The 21025-nt window shown below is 39.7% G+C and overlaps 1 protein-coding gene across 2 annotated transcripts in view; it reads left to right on the top strand.

Moving 5' to 3' along the window:
- Positions 1–586: 586 nt before the first annotated feature.
- The window catches only part of LOC145983939 (low density lipoprotein receptor adapter protein 1-B-like), a 49404-nt gene continuing 28965 nt past the window's right edge, over positions 587–21025 (top strand). For both annotated transcript variants that reach the window (XM_083117119.1, XM_083117129.1), the window contains exon 1: positions 587–692. In XM_083117119.1, coding sequence (XP_082973245.1) covers positions 644–692 — 49 coding nt within the window. In that variant the 5' untranslated portion in view covers positions 587–643. The remainder of the gene's footprint in view (positions 693–21025) is intronic.

A 21025-nucleotide genomic window follows, 5' to 3' on the forward strand; every position in this document is an offset into this window, starting at 1 on the left:
CACTTTTTGCTCCCTCACTATGGTCTATAATGCTAAGCCGAACTGCCCTTGCCCTCCTGCCTTCCCAGTTTCGGCACCCAATCGCCGCTACTGCACAGGAGAGGTACGTACAGTGGGATCCATGAGTATTACCATGTAAATTGTCCATCACCATGTTCGTGCACTTTATTTGACCCAATAAGAGCTTCAAGAATTAAAAGAAAACTCAAAACAAGCTGTTGACAACTTCTGCACCAGCATACATAAAAATCCATCGCTTAAAAACACGTAGGATATAAGAGAAAAATTTATGAAAATAGTCATGGACAATTTGCACGGTAATACTCTACTACGTAGAAATTTAAGTCAAAAAGGCAGGTTCGACCAGTACTCGAACCCGGGTCACCGGCATAACGTGACATTGATCGACCAACTTTAAAGAAAATTCTGGTCGTCATCGGTCAGCCCTCATCTAACTGTCATTCATCCTTATCGTGACGATTAAGAACAACATAGGATTATCTAGTTTTAGTGACAAAGGAGAAAGTTGGCACCACTGCGGAAGCAGATCGTTCCGCTTCTCCGGGTTTTCGAGCCAACACCAGCAGAAGCTAGAGGCGGCCAGTGCAGATGGTGTCCGAACTTCGCGCAGGTGACATCCAAAATGTCATCGTTCCTGAAATCCATTTGGAAGGGAAACTCCAAGCACAAAAGTGAGTACAGTTCATATTTTAATTTGATGTCGCATGTTAACGGTTTAAATTCGCAAGCTGAAACACGGTGTGTTGCAATGTCTTCTTTTTTTTTGGTTGCTGTGACTTCGCGTTCAAGGATATGGGAAGGAGCTCTGCCGAGGTCCTACCTATTGTTATGCGTGCGGTAGGAATGTCTTTGCAATGAAGATAAGATAGGCACGTATACAGACATGACAAGCCCTACAGAAACATTTCGCGGAAAATTTGCAGATGTATTATTTGTTATTTAGAACTACCGGAATGACATTCTCTATGTTCGAGCGGAATCACAACTACAACTTATGTCCATGAAGAACTGTTGTATCGCATTTGAGTTATCCTACGTCGATTTTCTACCTCGTTAGGTCAATCGCGAAAGTGAATAATGATTTGATGACAGTGATGCAAGAACAATCACACTAACGTAGTGTGGCACGCTATGATGCCAGGTCCTAGGTTCGGCTCCTGGAAAAGGTATGGGTCTCATTGCATTCCGTCATCGATTCCCTGTAATGATCATTCATCTTCACCGTCACGTGTAACTTAGGGATGTATCAAAGCAATGATATAACTAATAATACAAATAAAATACTAAAGAACGTTAATATCATGCCCGGAATTAGATTGATTTTATTTTACGTCGCTTTTCTGCCACTTGGGCTAATCCCGACGACGGGGAAGAATGGTGGCAAGAAGAGGTGGATGAAGGAACAATCACAAACACACATTGACAAGAGCTGTGAGTTCAGACGCTAGAGCCTTATTAGCCTGCAATAATGCAGCCAAGGGTGTACTACGTGAAATAAAGGTTAGTTAACCTTTGGGTGTCTTCGCAAAGGGTGACCCCATACAACCCCCCCCCCCCCGAAATGTGAACCTAAAATCGTTGACGTTGCTGCGCGACAGGCTAACCACTACACCACGGACGAAAGTACTGTATGTATCGGATTATTTTCATGCTTAATTTTAACAGAGGCGGCGCCAGGGGAGGGGGATGTTCCACCCGTCGACCCACTATGTCAAAAGATAATAATTATAACAATAAAATTAAAAGTATGTAAATTGTGATGAATACGATTGAAACTTTTTTGTATAATAAAATAATAACATGAGTATATCAGAATATATGTTCATTTGAAGAGGTGGCCCACTGAAATATTTGACAGTCATCAGTGGCCCACCCACAATAGAAAGAGTAAACATACAGTGTGTCGGTAGTTTGTCGATGTCACATATCTTGCATGTAGATAATACATTTTACTGGAGTTTGAGTTCTGAGTTTATGTTTTAAGTTTACTTTATGCACAAAAGGCTAATCCGGACTGAACGTACAGTTTAAAGTGCCTCCACCGGGTATCGAACCCGGGGTCCCTTGATTATAAGGCAACAACGTTACCGCTACGCCATCGGGGAGACCCACATTTTACTGGATTATTTGCTACTCACCAACTCCAACATTTCGTCTGTGGAACGAATGCAGTGTCTTATTCAATTCGTCGTCACTACAATGATTTCCTTCACTCATATCTGGACTAAAACGTCTGTTTCTTGATCTGAAACACGATTATTTGTCTCTGAGGCAAAATTAAATCCCCAACAGAAGTTTGAATCTGCTTAGTAGGTACCAACACAGCCATCATTAATATTTTTACTACGCTGCGCTATAAATACATAATCAAGTGGGTAAAGGTAAGGAAGACTGTGTTAAATTATTATGTCTGTTTTTGTATTCTGCATCCCTAATACATCCCGAACATAATAAATAATGATGAAAATAATATTTTTTTCTTAACCGTGTAGGCTGTGAAACAAGTCATCCTTCGGCAGAAAGTGACCTCTATTTGTCTGAGACCGGGTCGATTTTCCGTTCAGCCAGTCTTTGCCTTCAATAGCTACTCTATAACATTTATACTCTGTAACATAAATTCTAGATTCTGTGTTGCTTGCATTATTTGAAATTATTGCAATGTACACATGACATTACGGGGAAGCAGTTAGAAGTTAAAAGTTAGGGAATGGCCACAGTAAAATGACAGTATTTTTTTATTTCAAATAATCACACACACACACACACGAAGTAAAGCATTTTAATCTTGACGAATTAGCCTCTAATAATATTCGCGCTGAGAATTTATACAACTTATTTGAAAGCGCCATGTTGTAGGTTTTAAGTGGTGCACATAACCGCGTTGCTGACGCATACAGGATAACTTCCTGCATGGACATATTTTCCCTCAACTAGAAGGAATTATGGAAAGGACGAAATCTTTAATGACAGGTAATGAGCAGATCTGCACGAACTTTCCCTCGCTGCAAGGACATGCGTTTACAGTTCTTGTTTGACGTGGAAGAGTTGATTATTTCTAAGCTTCCGTTTCAAAGGCTGTAATTAGTCTCTTTATTTCTCTTTTTCTTCCTATCCAACTTGAAATTTTCTCCTTCCGTTCTTCGGAAACTGCATGGCGGGAAACTCTGGAGTCTAGTGACCTCTCCACAGTTTTTCTTAGTGGTTCTACAATGTAATCCATAGCAAAATTGCTCCCACTGCAATTTCAGCCAGCAAACGATGAACGAAATGAAATTGTTGGTTTACCATTGAAATTAAATGCTAGAAGCAGTTAAGCCCTGCAACAGCAACATTAGAACACGTACGTTGATTGATTACAGCCGCGGTGGCTCAGTCGGTAACGCGTCTGACTACCATGCTAAAGGTCCCGGGTTCGATCCCCGGCCGGTTCAAATCCGGGAACTTTTCTAACGGTGGAAGCGGCCCCGGCGCCTACCCAGCGTCGAATAACATGGGTACCTGGGGGAAACCCTGGGGGTAAAGGCGGTCAGGGGCGTGATGCTGATCACATCACCCCCACTCACGACCGGATCAAGAAATTGTGGGGCGTTACCTCCACACCCCCTATACGCCTTCATGGCGTGGTGCTAAGCACAGGGGAACACTTTACCTTTTACGTTGATTGATTGAATTGTTGTTTTAAGTCCACTGTGCATAAAGTGGACTGGACCTACAGTTTAAAGTCGGGTCCGAACCACTGTAAGCCTCCACCGGGTTTCGAACCCGGGCCCCCTTGATTACAATACTTCAGTTGTTTATCAACAACTGGTTGTTTCAGCCCATAACAATTAAATTTGAATCATTATTAGACTTTTCCAACCGTCGAATACGATATACTGTACTATTATATAACTTCAATTATTAACAAGTTATACCCTGGGGGGTATTGGTAACACTGTCGCATGGGAGCACCCCTGGAAAATAAATGTCAAACTAATATCACATATGTCACACGTATATATTTCATTTCAGTCACAGTATTTTTTGTTAATTACCGTAAGGTCGTTGCAGAAACTTGATAGCTTCAAACAGAAGGAGCATTTTTGTGAGGGTAAGGCTATTGTAGAGGAAAATATATTTCGTTTGCCATCCCCACTGGAAAAATTACCTTGTTTGTCCTTCCCTGGAAAAAATCCTGCGGACATCCATGGCCTGTAGTCTTGTAATCAAGAGATTCAGGGTTCGTTTCGCGATGGAGGCACATTGCACATCAGTTTTGATTCCACTTTAAATCCAGTGCCGACTAGCCTGTCTGAGCATAAAGTGGACTTAAAACAAACAAGTTTCTTTTATCTCTAATTGACTTGTCTCAACGTCTGATGATCTTCATTCAAGAGGAAGTCATTTTTCTAATTTCTGCCGATATTTTCCCCTCTCAAACGGGAGATGCGAACTTTGGCCATCCAGTTTCTTGCAGAAGCTGGCCTTTTGCACACTGCCACTAGTCGGCGCCGACAAAGGTCACGAGGTTGTGACCCGTGAACGATGACCCTCGCCGATCAAGAATCGAGACGCAGTTATCTGTCGCTTACGCGGAATGGGAAAACGACACTGGAAAAGCCGAACGTCTTATCTGCCGGGAGTTGCCGGGTAACAAGACGACAGGGATGCTCGGCTGTTACGCATGGCAACATATTCTCCAGGGATTGCCGGCGAGAGTGCACCAACCCCTCAACCTCTCTCCTTCAATATCCTCTTATGCTGGTGACGCAACAGTTGTACCAGAAGGAGGAATTACATTGTGAAGCTCATAATTTATTGCGCATTCGTGGGCCGCCCTCAAGACCTGTCGAGTTGAGAATGAGAATGAGCTTCTGTAAGAAGATGAAACTCAGACTTACGTCTGAAAGTCTCGTTTCGTTTGAAACCATTGTTAATTAGCATACAAATTATATGAAAATGTCGGCTAAATCAAAATTTATTTACTAAATGACTTATTTGAGACATATCATGTACACAGATTTTAATGTGTTGGTTAAGGTAATATAGCTATCTAATCCGGGATATTCCTACCTACCTACAGCTAATTGATATGTATCTGATTAGAAAGGGCTTTCCATCATAAAGGATTACACTAAAGGGAAACAAACAGGGTGCGAAATCGTGGGGGACAGGGATTTCCCCTCACCAACAATTTTGTCCTAAAAATACCCTCACACCAAACATTTCCTGGGGGGAGGTGTTTGTTATAACAACAAAGATAAGCAATTAGTTTTGACTTCATACTTTAAACTTTTATATTTTACTACGCATAACATCGAAAACACAAAAGAAATTAGGATAATGTCTGTGTCTGTATGTGTTTCTGAGTGTTGCATGCTCCCCCCTCTCTCTTTCAAGATAACAGATCTACACAGATATAAGTATGAACTCTCATTGATTATAGAAATAGAAAGCAAAAACTAAATAAAATAAAAACTTATAGCCAACATAATAAAACCATTCCAACTATATTGTAATTTGTTAACATTATAAACCAGTTGGTAAAGAAATTAGTTTGCAACTTTATAAATATCTGATGTACAGAAAAGTTACAAATTGATTCTTTAAATATATGACTTTTATATGTAATAACATAATAAATATGTATATTATATAATAACTCATATTCAGACGTATGAAAAAGGTGATTGGCTTGAAGACTTCACGGCAGTTCTAATTACTCTACAGAAGAAGTTAACGCCAGAAAATGTATTGAAGAAGTGAATACAGAACAATCATCCTGGTATCACACTTGGCGAAAATTCTACTGCCAGTACCCAATAGATGATTATGTTTTAAGATTAATGGAAAGTTATAACAGTCTGGTTTCAGGATGGGAAACAGTCCAAGAGATGCAACTAGATTAATGCGGACAACTGGTGAAAGATACCTACAGAAAGAAAATTAAGCGTTTATGGCAGCTACTTGTGAATCTGGAGAAAGCATTTGATAAAGTAAAGTGGATGAAACGCACAGAGATACTCAATAAAACTGGTGTAGACTGGAAAGAGAGGAGGCTCTTAAGCAATTTACCCAGCACATGAAACGAGTTAAAGTGAGTATAGGAAAATAAAGAGAAGTAAAATTGGGAGAGGAGTAGGACACTTATGTTATTCAACATATACTTAGAAGAATTAGTAGGAAACGGTTTCCAGAATAAAGGAGGGGTAATGATAAGCGGAAGAAGACTAAAATGTTCAAGATTTCCGGACGACAAGCCCTTGTTAGCGGAAGAAGAAAGGACGGTGAAAAGTTAAATACCTACCGTGAGCAGAACAGCATGAAATCAAATGTGAACAAGACAAGTTAGAGGGAAAGGTCTAAATATGCCCCCCCCCTTTTTATTTTGTCATTTTCGGAGGAAAAAATTAAAATATCAAGCACCTGCCTTTAAAATGCATATCTATGAAATACATACTTAAATGTAATAGCATGCTAAAGTATAGAAGGTCTCCATTTTTTTTTTTAAAAAAAAAGCAATTTCCAAAAAATGGTAAAATGATGTATTTCAAAATTGTGGTCTAAATATGGGCTACTAGTGGCAATATCACAAAAAGCAATTAAAATTTTAAAAACAGTCATTTATCGCTAAAACGTTATAAAATTCATATTTATGAATAATCTGTTGTTTTGAAAATCACGCGGAATGGGAAAAATCGAAATTAAGAAAAACATCCAAATATTTGTTGGAAATGTGATCTCAACATTAGACCTCATGTCATAGACCATATTTAGACCATCACGCTATTTTTCTTCTTCAATTTATTTTCGCTCTCTGTGGTACATATTTCACAAACAAATCATGACATTATAAAAGCTGACATTTGTTTTATGTACCGCTAATATCATAATCTATATAAAGCAGATGACAATTCAGCAAACGCTGAGTTAAAACATACCTGCAAAAAGTTTTGGGACGTCGCAATTCTATAACAGAGTCCAAGGCCAAAACTAACCACCACTTTCTCTTGCGAATTGGCGCCGCAACCTTTGTCCTTGACAGATAACCAGTTCTAATAGCCTCTGCCAGGCTGCAGCACCCGGGAGCGCTGATAACCCCAAAACCCATATTTAAACCTTCGCCCATATTTAGACCTTCTCCTCTAATGGTTATCAGAAAAAAATAAGGAAAATCAAGGTGAGAACTCGAGATGAAAGAATTGAATCACTTGATAGCTTCAGATATCTGGAATGTATCATAAGCAGTGAAAGGAGTTGCGGTCAGAAAGAAAGGAAGAACTTTACACTGAAAGAAATGGTGATTCTCGCTTTGTTAAACTTTAAATCAGATCAATCAAGCCAAAGAAAAAGTTAACTCACGAAGTTATACCGTGCTATGACTTCTAAAGCAAAAACCTCGGTATTTTAAATTTAAAAAAATGTAATTGTACTATCCAAATCTCAACTTTGATCTGGTTTCTGCATGTGGCACGGCTTTTTGAGCTCAATCAAGCCTTTCGGATCACATTTCTCTGATTGAAATATCATTAATCGACGCTTAGCTGGGCGTGCGCGTTTCGATCTCACCACGAACGTTCCTGGGTTCGAGTCACGCTTTCGCCATGGTTTTCTTTGAGAGCATAAATTTTCATCTAATCATCACCCATATTCATCGTCGCGATTAACAGAAAGTTCCAGAAAATAGCGACGCTCGATAAGATAAATTCATAATACACCATGGTGTTTCCCCGATGGCGTGGTGTTATCGAAATCAAAGGGCCACGGGTTCGATAGCCGATGGAGGCATATAGTGGTTCGTATCCCACTTTAAATTGTAGGTCCAGTTCCGATTAACCTTCTGTGCCCAAAGTGAACTTAAAACAAGAACTCACAATACAATACGTTGGGGCAAAAATGGAAATTATAATCCCGCTAACCTTACTCAGGCACGGTCCATACGTGGAATAAATCCTAGCCAGAGACCAATTCGTCGTGTGCTTTCGGTTGCCTACATCGAAGGGATTAAAGCCGGATCCGCTCTTTTATAGGGGTTTATTCAAAACTTCAACCCACTTCTGCTCGCGAGCGTACGGCAAATGAAGTGCTCAACGAAGCGCATCGCCCAATGAAGCATCGGCTATAAACAAGCGGCGTGTCTCCAGCGACCGGGTCGGATGTCAATATCTCGTATTAATTGCTCTCCCCAGCGCCATATCTGTCAGCGGCTCCTGCTCTGGGAGGGAGATTTTTGGGAGCCCCACCCGCGATGCTCCGTCCTGGGTCGGAATTATCGATTAGCCGTCGGACGGGATGCAGACTCCCTCGCGATCGCAACTCTCACCTGGGAGGCTTCCCGCTACAACCATGTTCCACCACTTATTTGTCTTAAAAAATAGCATTTCTATTGCTTTTTTCCCGCAGTGAAGCATGACTTCCAAATCATTACGTGTCCCTACCATTATTTGGATCCGGTGCGGGGCACATCCAGCTCTAACAGTCGCTAAAACTAATTGCTAAGAGCTCTAAAGCTTCTAACCTAACCGCATATGCATTATTAGAACTAAACGGAATTGTAGATTAGGAATTGTTAGGTTAGGCGCGTCAAATTTAGAGCTCTTAGGAATTAGTTTTAGTGTTACAACCTGGATGTGCCCGCTCCAAACCTATCATTATTTTGCCTTCCCGATGATAGCGTGGTGGCTAACAGTGCTACCTTATCATAATCATAGGAGGATTGTTATTGATTTGCCATATTGGCTAATCACGAAGTTGAGAATGTGTGATGATATGATGAAATTGATCAAATAATATCCATGTCCAGGCCGGTATTAGAACCGTGGACCTCTGACGTCATAGCGCGCTGAGCTAACCACTCCACCACGGAGGTCGGTAGCTTGAAATGACGAATTGCAATAAAGCATGGATGTTCTAAATTGATCATGCAACGAAGCCTAGCTTCCTTGACTTAGGTGATTCCACGAAAATTCCTTCACCTTAGCATCCAGAGAAGACACATAGTTAGAAACAAGTTAAACTTTGTTTTCGTATTTAATAAAACACTAAAAATGCTGACCAAGGCAGTATTTATTGTAAAGTAACACACTATAAACGTAGTGTCTCCACTCTCTTACAGGATCTTCTTCAGACCCTAAAAAAATCTTTGTCTACGTTTATAGTGTGTTATTTTACAATAAATACTTCCTTGGTCAGCATTTTTAGTGTTTTATTAGAAACAATGTTGCCAAATTTAAGTCTTCCCCCGCGTTACAAATTTTCAATTGAACAATATAAGTGTTGTTACTGTCGACAACGCTAGTTCCATCGCAAAAAAGTAACTCTTGTTATAGTTACAGCAACTTACATTTAAAAATTAGAATTAGAAAGTTAGAATTCCTCAAAGAAAGAAACTATTACTTCCAAACACTGCTTTTAATCATTTAGTGCCGGATTCAGTTTCCAGTTCAGACAGACACTGATTCAAATTCCGCTCTAAACCGTAGACCAATCAAAATCAGCTTACTTGAGCTTAAAGTGAACCTAAAATAAACATTGCCAGCTGAAATCCTGTGTTCTTGAAAAATGCTTTAATACTCAAAAAGATCCACATTTCTACATACTATACATACACTACAGAAATTTCAGAAAGTTTTATTTTCGGGCGCTTTTTAGCGCATACAGGGGAAAGTATCGCATATCACAAGAATTTTTTCTTCTTATCGCAACATTAAAGAGACATAAAAATCTCTGGAAAGTGGTGATCTGTCTGGCAACTGAAAATATTCCGAATCCAAGCTTTGTCGATTTTACCCCTCACAACGAAGCACCCGCCCTCCATCAAATCCAATAGCCATAATCTCAACGAATTGGCCATAACTCAGAACATTTGGCGACGGAATTCAGGCAAAAGGGACAATAAATTCAAATGGTTTCAAAATTCAATCACTCGTATGTAAAATACATAAGCGTCGCTAGCTTTGGAAAGAGGGGGCTCAGGCACAGCACGAGGTTGATGTTGATAAATAGAGAATACAGGGAAAACTACTAAACAGGATGTCCTCAAGTTGTTGTTACCGAACTTACACAGGAGACATGAAGTGGCACTACTTGGAGATGATCTTGTGAGTGGGGATGGTGCCGAGCAGTGGCGGTAGTTATGGAAGGGGTGGGCGTTGTGGGGAGTTACCCACCCACATTTGCACCCGCACTATGGCTTCTTAATGCTAAGCCTTGTCTACTAAGAGAAAGTAAATTGTGTTGTCCCCCGCCCCCTTCCCAATCACCGCTACCGGTGTCGAGAGTAGGGATGGCCAAATGCAGATAAAATTTATCCGGATATCAGATAATTTTCTATTCGGATATAGGAAATTCTGATATCTGAATTATCCAGATATTCGGATTATCCGAAATATCAGGATGTTCGAATTATCTGGATATCTTAAATATTCGAAATATCCAAATTTGTGCATTATCCGGACAGTTTTATCGTTTATCATAATATTTTATTCGTCATGTTCATATTCCTTCTGTACGGATTCTCAACAAATCCGTCATCCAATTGGTTTGTTTATCCTTTTCCGGATTCTCAGCATATTCTTTTAAACCCTTAGGCCCACCTTTCTTTTCCAAAACAGATCTCTGCACTACTAACTTCAGTATTTTTCACGTTTGTTTGCTAATTTTTTCATGTGGGTCATTTGTGCAAGGTTAATCTCAAACTTTTATTTGGTAATTATTTCTTTAATTTCAGAAACCATTCTTACCAGAATAACTTATTGAACTTGATGAAGTAAATAGTGATCTGAACACACGGATAAATATCGGGATATCCGTATTCTCCGTTGCATCAGAAACGGATATCGGATAATTTGAAATCCGGATATATGTTATCCGCATTTTATGGTCATTTCTAGTCGAGACACGACACGAGACTTGACCATGGCTCGCTCTCGTCGTCTCGAGCCTCGAAATATGGCTGTAGCACAAACAACATTACGACGTGTCGCCGCACAAACCATTACGAGCCCTCAAATTACGGAATTTCACACTGAATGCGTATGCAACCACGCAGCACTGTGAATTTACTATGAATAAAATACGGCATATCTATGAATAATAATGTAGATATCTGCTTGCTATATCTGAAGGAGTCGCATAGGAAGTAAATTTGGTTCATGTAAATTTTTCAAATGCCTTACCAAAGTCTCGGTCTCGTCTCGAAAGTTTGATATCGTTCTCGTCTCGGTTTTGAAATGCAAATCGTGCGTCATCATGTTTATTCATTTTATTTTACCAAAACGCCAAACAAGCTGTTGGATACGTAAAAATCAATTCCTTAAAACCACGTAGGATGCAAGGGAAAAATTAATGAAAATAGCCATGGATAATTTACCAAGCACTACTTATGCATTCCACTATACCTTGCATTATTATTATTACTTACCACACACAATATATGGAGTATATTTTATATTTATGAACACAAAAAATGAATTTTTGTGACATACTTGTTCCTGTTTTTTTAATAAACATATACTATGCATGAAAGAAATTCGAACAGTTTAACGTAACCTAAATACACATTTTTACCATAAAATTAACTATCATCGTCAAACTCCAAAACAAATTACAGACTTTCCTGTGCTTAACTACCTTACGGCGTTTCGCTACAATATTTACATTTTTCTATACAAAAACATTAAGCTTTAATTGCACAGGTCAACGAAATTAGTAATACGGTATGTTTTATAGTGTAAAATGATACACTTTTTTCACTGTGAGCCTTTTCATCTTCATTAATGAGAATGAAAATTATATTACAGTAAAATATAGAAATGATGTCTTTATCGCAATCCAATCATGTAGGTTGAATTCTATCTTTTGTGCAAAAGACGCTGTATACCTACAGAAACAAAGTGCCGGAGTACTGAGGTGATATAATTAATAATAACACGAAAATGATAATTATTTGTGGATATATCAATTAAGACAGCAGTAGACTAGGTTCCTCCTACCCAATAGTTCAACGCTAGAGACGTAAAAAAAATTAAAAAAAAACCTACAGTGTTGGCTTAACACCAAAAGTCCAGGTCGATAATTTGATTCTCTGTAGGGACGAAGGGTCTTGATGTTAAGCCAGTTTCTCGCGGAAGCTCCTTGAATGGCAAGGAGCAGACTTCGATCTGGAAAGCCAGGGAAGCGGCAGGGAGGGGGTTCGACGCAGAGACCGCGGCAGGCCTTGATGTTCTGAAGGGCAGTACACTATTACATTGTCTCTCGGGGTGGAACCTGACCTCCGAAGTATGTTTTATGCATCCATCTTGAGATGTAGAGCACGAATAAGTATTTCGAGCATACATTTCGACTAGGGACGGCCAAATGCGGATAACATTTTATCCGGATATCGGATAATTTTCTATCCAGATTTCAAATATCCGAATATCGGATATCCTGTATCTGGATATCCGAATTGTCCGGATATTCGAATTATTCAGATAATCGGATTATCCGAATCTATACATTGTCCGGACAGCTTTATTGTTTATTCGTTTTACGGGCTATCCACATATTCTTTTATTCGTTATTTTGTACGTATTTTCCACAAATCTTTCATCAAATCTGTTCTATCCGGATATCTGGATTATCCAGATATTCGGATTATCCCGATATCAGAATTATCCGAAAATTATTATTATCTGGGTTATCCGTTGCATCCGAAACGGTAAGGTAAAGTTACGTTCCCCGTGCATACAGCGCCGTACCATGAATACACATTTAGGGGTTGTGGGGGTATGGCCATACATATTCTCGATCTCTGCCATTTTGGAGGTGATGTGATCAGCACCACGCTCCGGCCACCATTACGTCCAGGTAGCCATTGATTTGAGGCTGGGTGAGCCCCAAAGCCGCTTTATGCGGGGACAAGGCCAGAAAAATTCCGACCTTAGCTCACCCACCCCGGGAATCGAACGCGGCTCTCCCGTGTGATAGTCAGACGCCATTTGTGGCCATCCCTAATTTCGATCTTTCTCCAAAACAAGTAGAGATTTGTTCAAAATTTTCCGTCTGGTAGCTGAACGAATTAAAAATGTTAGGTGCGTCGGGACATATGGCCATTTTGCCTAGCGTTGCCCACGGGACGAGACGAGACAGGCTTTTAAAAATTTGAGACGAGACGAGATTGATCATGTCCCGAGACAAACGAATATTTTCGAGACGAGACAGCATTTCCACGAGACGAGACAGGCCAAAGTCTCGTCTCGTGGGCAACACTAATTTTGTCCCCTTTAATGTACACGGGAAAATATCCCCTTATCTAAAATCCTTACCTGAGAGTTAAAAAGAGGGTGTAAAAAAGCCTATTGAGAAAGATTTAAAAAGTGCAAAGTTGTAAATGGACAAACACAACACATTAGAAAGGCAAGGATACACTAAAAGCTTCCTCAGAGACCGTGGAAACTACCGGTATTGATAAAAATCGCCCTTAACGAAATTTATTTCCGTTTCAATTAGTTGTGTTACAGCAATCAACATTTCACAACAAGCAGTCAGTCTATTTTTAGCAGTGAAGTGCAAAGGAAACAACGGAAGGTTTATTATTGTGCTCTTTGCACTAAAGAGGAGGTCACTGAGTCAGCTTCTGTAAAGTGCACATTAAAAGGACATTAAAAAAAATGGAGAAACGGAAACGTCACTCATATAATGCAGCATTTAAACGTAAAATTATTTTTTGTGCTGAGGAAAGTGGAAACCGTGAAGCTGGTCTATCTTTTCCCGACATCAAATATTTCTAGAGATGATGAAAGTAGCCGAAGTGGCATTGAAGAAAAGACTGTGCTGTTATTGTTAAAAAGCTAAATATTAAATGTAAATGCTGATGGCACTGCCAGTGGTAGTATCGTTAATGGTAAGTGTAACGACACGGTATTGCCCTAATAACGTACCAGTATTATGTACAGTCACCGACAATAAAAATAGGACACGCACATCCTGAAATTCTCTTTTCCGTGTAAGCCGTTATGTGTGTTGCCTAACTGTACGGCGACAAGTGGATTTTCATAGCAAATTTTCAATGGCAACTTCTACCACCGCCGTAGAGTTAGGCAACACACATAACGCCTTGCAGGGAAGAAAGTATTTCAGGATCTAAGTGTGTCGTTTTCATGTCCAGTGACTGTACATCTGCGTGCGTTAAATTGTATTTTCTCCCTCAAAAGCTGAAGCAATTAATAAGGTGTGCCTTGTTTTCGATGTCGTCTTGGATTCGAAGAAATACGGTGTATGTAATATGGAAACCGCGGTGGTCGGTAGGGCGTCTGACTGCCAAGCGGAAGACCCGGGTTCGATTCCCAGGCTAGGTGATTTAATGTGGGGATTTTTCAGATTATGTTCTTGCATATAATAAATACTATTTGAAATAAATAAATAAAGTGGATTTGGGACTCACCAGCCCCTTGCCGAGGGGGGGGGGGGGTAATGACGACCGGAGCGTGATCCAGAGTGTCTACCAAAATAACAAATCCAAAATTCTTCGAGTTTTCCTTTTTTCGTTTTTCTTAACCTTTATTTATACAACCCCATTTAAACTTCTACCAAAAGGTCAGTTAAAATGAAAACCGGAGCTGTATTTAACAAAGGAATTAGACTAACTTTATTTATTAATGCATCCTGGACTGCATTTGGCACACTAGCATGGCTCTGACGTGTGGGGCTCGTGTTGTCATTCCTACATATTTGTGATTGTCTCTTCATCCATCTTATCTTACCACCATTCATCCTCATCTGCGTGATTAGCCAAAGGGGCAGAAAAGTGAAGTAAAATAAATTAAATCAGTCAATCTCATTGTGGTATCAAAAATTCTTGACAAGTATAATTTCTTGACTGGTAGAACCCTTTGATCAAATCACCTCCATGATGGCCGAGATCGTGAATATGTGGATATATATATATATATATCTGTTTGTGTGACACCACGAGGTCGTTGTGTAAAGTACAGTTCAGGGCTAAGATGAGATCTCATCATGAAAGTCTCCGCATAACATGACACGCAAAGCGACGTTTAAAAGTGACGAAAAAAATAAGCAGCCAGTCTTTGTGCATGGCGCAGCTCATTGTGGGATCGTAGTCCTTTATCGCGTAACGCTCATCAAGCGTGGCGTTACATAACTTCGAAATGCGTAGCAGGCGAAATGCCGTGTTCCCCAGAAGAAGGAAATCGCAGGGGCATCACAGCAGGACGTGCCGTGCTGCAGCATCTGGGGACAAGGCGCATGGATTAGGTAGGTAGTGCCAAAGGGGGCTAAGCTTCCCACGGGTTCCCTTTGTTGGTCTTGTTCAAGTTTTCAACTCTTCTCTCTATCTATTCTTCTTTATCTCTTGAACTCTCTATCGTCCTTTCTTTATATCTATCTATCTCTCCCCTCTTCCTCTCTTTATCTCTATTATCCCTTTTCACCTATTTTCCATCTTACTCTCTCTCTCTTCCCCTCTTTCTCTCAACCTTCCCTTCTTCCACCCTTTATCTATTTGCCCTTCTTCTCATTATCTAACTATCGTCTATTCTTTCTCTATCTTCTCTTATCCCTCTATTTATATCTCTATTTCCCCTTGTTCTTCTCATTATCTATTTATCGTCCCCCCTTTCTCTCTCTTCCCCTTATCTCTCTACTTTGCCTTTTTATCTATATATCTCTGTCTCTCTATTGTCCCTTCTTTATCTCTATTTTCCTCTTCATCTCTCTATCTCCCCTTTTCCTCTCCTTTTCTCTATCGTATCTTGTTTATCTCTATATCTTTCCTTCTTCTCTTTACCTCTCTATCGTTCCTTCTTCCATTTCTTCTCCCTGTTTCGGGACTGAATGCGTTATCTATTCTGTTCACTTTTGCTTCTATAAAGGGTGATTACTTTTTGTGGTTTCATTTTCCCGAGTTCTAGTTCCGGTCTTCGTCTGTGTCCTTTTATCGGTGCGAAGAATGTTTAGCGTAACATGCTGTGAAGTCAGAGATCCTAGGTTCGACTCTTGCTTAAGGCACGAATGTATCCTTTGGCTTTTCCCTTTCATTTACATCGCCAGTTTATCGTTCATCCTCATAATCGCGATTAACCAATTAGTAGAGAAGCGACATAGAATAAGAAATACATATTGTGCCCAGTCTTGTCTTGGCATCGTTTCCATGTTCCAGCAACTTCCACTTGCTTCCGTGGCAATGGGATTTTAGCGCGAATTCATAACGAGGTGCGTTCCTCTATTGGTTTGTTCGATCCGGTCCTCCGGTCGCCATGGCAACCCGAAAGCATCCGTTTCCCATGCAAGCAGCTGGAGAAAAGGTCGCCGCAGGACGATGACAACGGGCTCTTCAAGTCCTGTTTATGGAGCCACAATGTGCTCCCCCTTCTGTTTACGCTGCAGATCGATATGTTTTTATGGAGCCCAACGTCTGTACAGGTTCCCCATATTTGCTCCTTTTGCTCGGGCAACACCACAATTTGGCTATCTCGTGAATTACTATGGATGCACAACTAGAATCTCCTGGCCGTAGAAAAAGTATTTCACTTGGAACACTCCACCAGGTGGCAGGTCAATCGATAAACGAATCATCATAATTACGTAATTCTAATATCCAGTGTCTATATCCAATTCCAAATTTAAAAAGTGCTCCCCTGTGCATAGCACCACGCCATGAAGGCGTATAGGGGGTGTGGGGGTAACGCCCAACACTTTCTTGATCCGGTCGTGAGTGGGGGTGATGTGATCAGCATCACGCCCCTGACCGCCTTTACTCCCCAGGGTTTACCCCAGGTACCCATGTTATTCGACGCTGGGTGGGCGTCGGGGCCGCTTCCATCGTTAGAAAAGTTCCCGGATTTGAACCGGCCGGGGATCGAACCCGGGTTGGTTCAGCTATTAAGCTATGCAGCAGTTACGTTTTTACATTTGTTACTACAATATCATACTTTTATAATACAATATTTTCTCTTTTAATATAATAGACTACTATATGTCAAAAGTGTTGACAAGGCGTACGGCCCATAAAATCTTGTGTCTTTTAGTTCTAATAAGGTAAGACAATCACGCGTAGTTATATGGAGTCGACATTCGAAGATAATAATTAAGATCAGCCGTGGGGCCCGAGCCGACACAATAATTTGTCGTGTATTATTTTTATATTAGTTATCATTTCTGATAGATTGCTTATTGAAATCAGAAAATAACAGATTTAAAAAATAAGTAAGGACGCATTGTTGGCGTGCATTAATATGATACATGAAATAAAGGATTTATGAGATATTTTTGTGAACTTATAACTCGAGTTTGAGCCCACCCAATGTTTTTCAAAAGTTGGCGCCCCTGATGATCAGATGTTCAGTTGTTTATACTAAATAACTTGTTTAAGGCCAGCTAAGATGCCACTGGACATTTCGCTTGTGCCAACAAAAATACGTGTACGAAAATTCCTGTCCTTTCGAAAAACCGCCATGATATTCCAAATTCTCAAAAATTCCATCGTTTTAGAATTCCTTCTAGATCATTCAAGCGAATCTTCGTGTGTTTTCTCTATTGTCTAGATATATCTGATAGAAAATAGGCTTACGGTCCAACGATACTATCACAAATATCTACAATATAAAGTGTAGTGGACGCTCTTTATTTAACGCAATCGATAGAGAATAAACGCGATACTTGTAACATTTCAATGGACACCAATGGCGTATTTAAGGAGGAAGCTATGAGGCTTGAGCCCCTAGAACTCTCTTGGAATCCCAAACCATTATGGTTATCATTAGTTGACACCAAAATGCAAGCCCCCTCAGAAAGAAATATAGTATATACGATACTGCTAGACATCATGTTTGAGATGGCTTAATATTTTCGGTGGTGTATTCTTTAGTGTGAATTCCGTGCCATTATTACTTCGGTGTAAGACCGTACAAATTATGAAAAACTTATGTTGAGTACGACCTACATATCTGGAGAAACTTCGGACGAGAGAATGGGCTTGTCAAGGTGAGCTTCCGGGCTAACAGGCGTTACATACGTTGCCTCATAAATCTTCCAACGTTATGTAAAGGATTAGTAGAAAATTAAATCCCTTATACGTAGGAGAAACTGCAATACGAAATATGTTACAAGAAGATTTCAAAATGTTATGCAATGCAGAATGTAATATAAACTGGAACAAAGACGTTAGTATTTACACTTTTAGTTTAAGAACTTTTGGATATTACTTTACTATCAAGTAGAATATTATGTGTGTAATATGTTCAATTCCCAGTTGTTATTCGTATCTTTCGACCCCCGTGACGGAGTGGTTAGCACATAGCGCTACGACGCCAGGAGTCCCGGGTTCGAATCCCAGCCGGGTATGGATGTTTGTGAGTGTCCATTCATCAATTTCATCATATCATCACTCATCCCCATCTTAGCAGATTAGCCAAAAGTGGACAAAAATCGAAGTAAAAAAAAGCAAATCAATAAATAAATTATTCGTATCTTTAATTCTCACGACACCGGCGTTTCTCCATTTCCCCATACCACTTCTGGGGTTGCAGAGCACCCGAACGCATAGCAAAAGTGATAAATTTACAGGATGCGCTCTTTTAATTGCTAATCATGAATTAGTGAAGTCGAATTTTCCGCATAAAGTCGATTTTTGCGGGAAATTTGACTCCACCAATTCGTGATTAGCAAATAAGAGCTATGTATGCGCAGCCTGTAAACTCAGTCATTACACTATAATATTTATTAAAATATATAATACGTTAAAAGTAACCTTACTTTCATTTTTTTTTTATCTGATCACTTTTAACCATGTTGTAGACCACTGGTTGTCCACGAAGTACACTCTGAGAAACTATACATTATTTGTTTACTTATCAACCAGGATACTTAAATTTTATTTTCTTCTGTTAAAAATTTATGTTCTTTGAACAATATTCAATAGCATTATAGTAGTATAAAGGCCATATTATAAACCCAAGAAAGTATGAACCCCCCTCAAGCAGATTTGGCTACACTTAAAACAAGCTCAACATGCCCATATGAGCTTTTTGCTCAAGTGTGGAACCCTGTCTAATCCAAGATTTTTGTAAAAAATGCCCTCGGGAATTTCTCGGAAAGTATGAACCCCCTCAGATTGATTTGCCTATACTTATAAAAGGCACTTCTGTGAGATTGTTGTCCATAAATTTGTTAAAAATATGCCCCTCTTGTTGCCCACACTTAAAACTAGGCCACCCACACCCATACACACCCACCCACACATATTTACTTCCGGTCCACTTCCGGTCCACTTCCGGTTCACTTCCGGTTCACTTCCGGTCCACTTCCGGTCTACTTCCGGTCCACTTCCGGTTTGCCTACTTCCGGTCCACTTCCGGCCCACTTCCGGTCCACTTCCGGTTTAAGTTCAATTGGACACCAGGCCCATCTTGCATATCTAGTACTAAGACAATGCAATATGCAGAGACCCTCTAGAATTGCTCCGTGACTCTCTCATTTCTTACATCATAAACATATGATTTTTCACCTATAAGAATAACACTACATATGGTGTCATCAGGTAAAGCCTCATGGAATTCACAGATAATTTTAATGTTTGTCCTGTTATTCACCACAACTTGTTTTCTTTTTGAAGTGTTGATGACAAACATGGGTCTCTGTGCTTTGAATTCATCTGGTGTGTAATACATGTCAGTATTGCCAGTAGTGACCCTTTTGTATGCTGTAAATGCCTCATATAATTTGAGGAAATCATCCTTGGAAATGTCTAAATTATAATTTTCTCTAGGGAATACCTCATTTCTGCCATTTTTAAGATATATGTTCTTGATGTTGCAGTTATCAAATCTACTTGAATTTTTTTCCTGATTATTGTGTCTTCCAGTCTGAAACAATACCACTACAAAATCCGGCATGTCATATTGTATACTGGAGAATGAATTTGTAGCATCAAACTCATAATAAGTACCAGTTGCGGGCTTCTGTACACATTGATATGTATAAAATTGTAAAGGAATCTGTGGATTTTTTATTATATCTGCTTTGTATTTAAGAGCATAACTGGCTTCATATTCAACAACTGGGATTCTTAGCTCCATAGTCTGAATAATGCATTTGCCTTCATCAGGTAGGGTATTAGGCAGAGCTTCCCCTGTAGAGTTTAATGTGCTGTACCTCATCAAGGCATTATTATCATTGGCAGCTCTTCTAAATGTGATTCTTAACCCACCCTTCCACATAATATCTTTGAAATCTGAGAAGAATCCTGGCAACAGGCGCATAGGGAACAGCACTGTGTGATTTTTAGATAATATTTTCTCACCAGCCTCAAATCCACCTATTTTGTAGTATGAAGCCTCGGTTTTGGATAATTTTAGTGTGGCCAAAGCTGTGGAGGTAATGCCGGGATAATCTACTCTGTTTATAACAACACCATGCTTTCTGATCTCAATTTCAGAGAATAGATGGGGCACAAAATTGTCCACCAATCTTATATTTGAATTTGCCGGATAATCTGTTCCATCGAGCTTTACAACATCAAATTTGATGTATAGATCTGCTCTGTGCGGGTGTATAAAGCCATCCCCTACATCAAGATCAACCTCAATTTCTGTGTTGGGTTGATTTAAATTTGCAAATGTCCTCCTGTTTGGGGGGAATGATTGTAGCTCATAACTCTCAATATTTTCCATTGTATGTATTTTTATTTAAATGTTAATCTCTATGATAGCAGTTGTTGTGGCTCCAGCAAAATCAACTAATTCTTCTTTTTCATTAGTGACCATCAATTCAATATAATCTATTCTATTATGGCACACAGGAAAATATAATGTTGGGGATGGATTGTAGATGATTGGCTCCATGAATTCAGAATTAGGTTTGAATGTTGCAATGATGCCGGTTTGTTTGTGAGTGCCTATGCCATTTGATTTGGTGATCATACCCTCGGCCATATTACAGTGAATATTCAGAGTCTCTATGGCTAAGAATTTAGGTATATTCATAGCAGTGTGTTTGATGGCCGGTTCAAGTTTTGTGTTGTTCT

This window comes from Lepisma saccharinum, chromosome 1, assembly GCF_977018435.1.
Source record: "Lepisma saccharinum chromosome 1, izLepSacc3.1, whole genome shotgun sequence".
Classification (NCBI taxonomy): Eukaryota; Metazoa; Arthropoda; class Insecta; order Zygentoma; family Lepismatidae; genus Lepisma; species Lepisma saccharinum.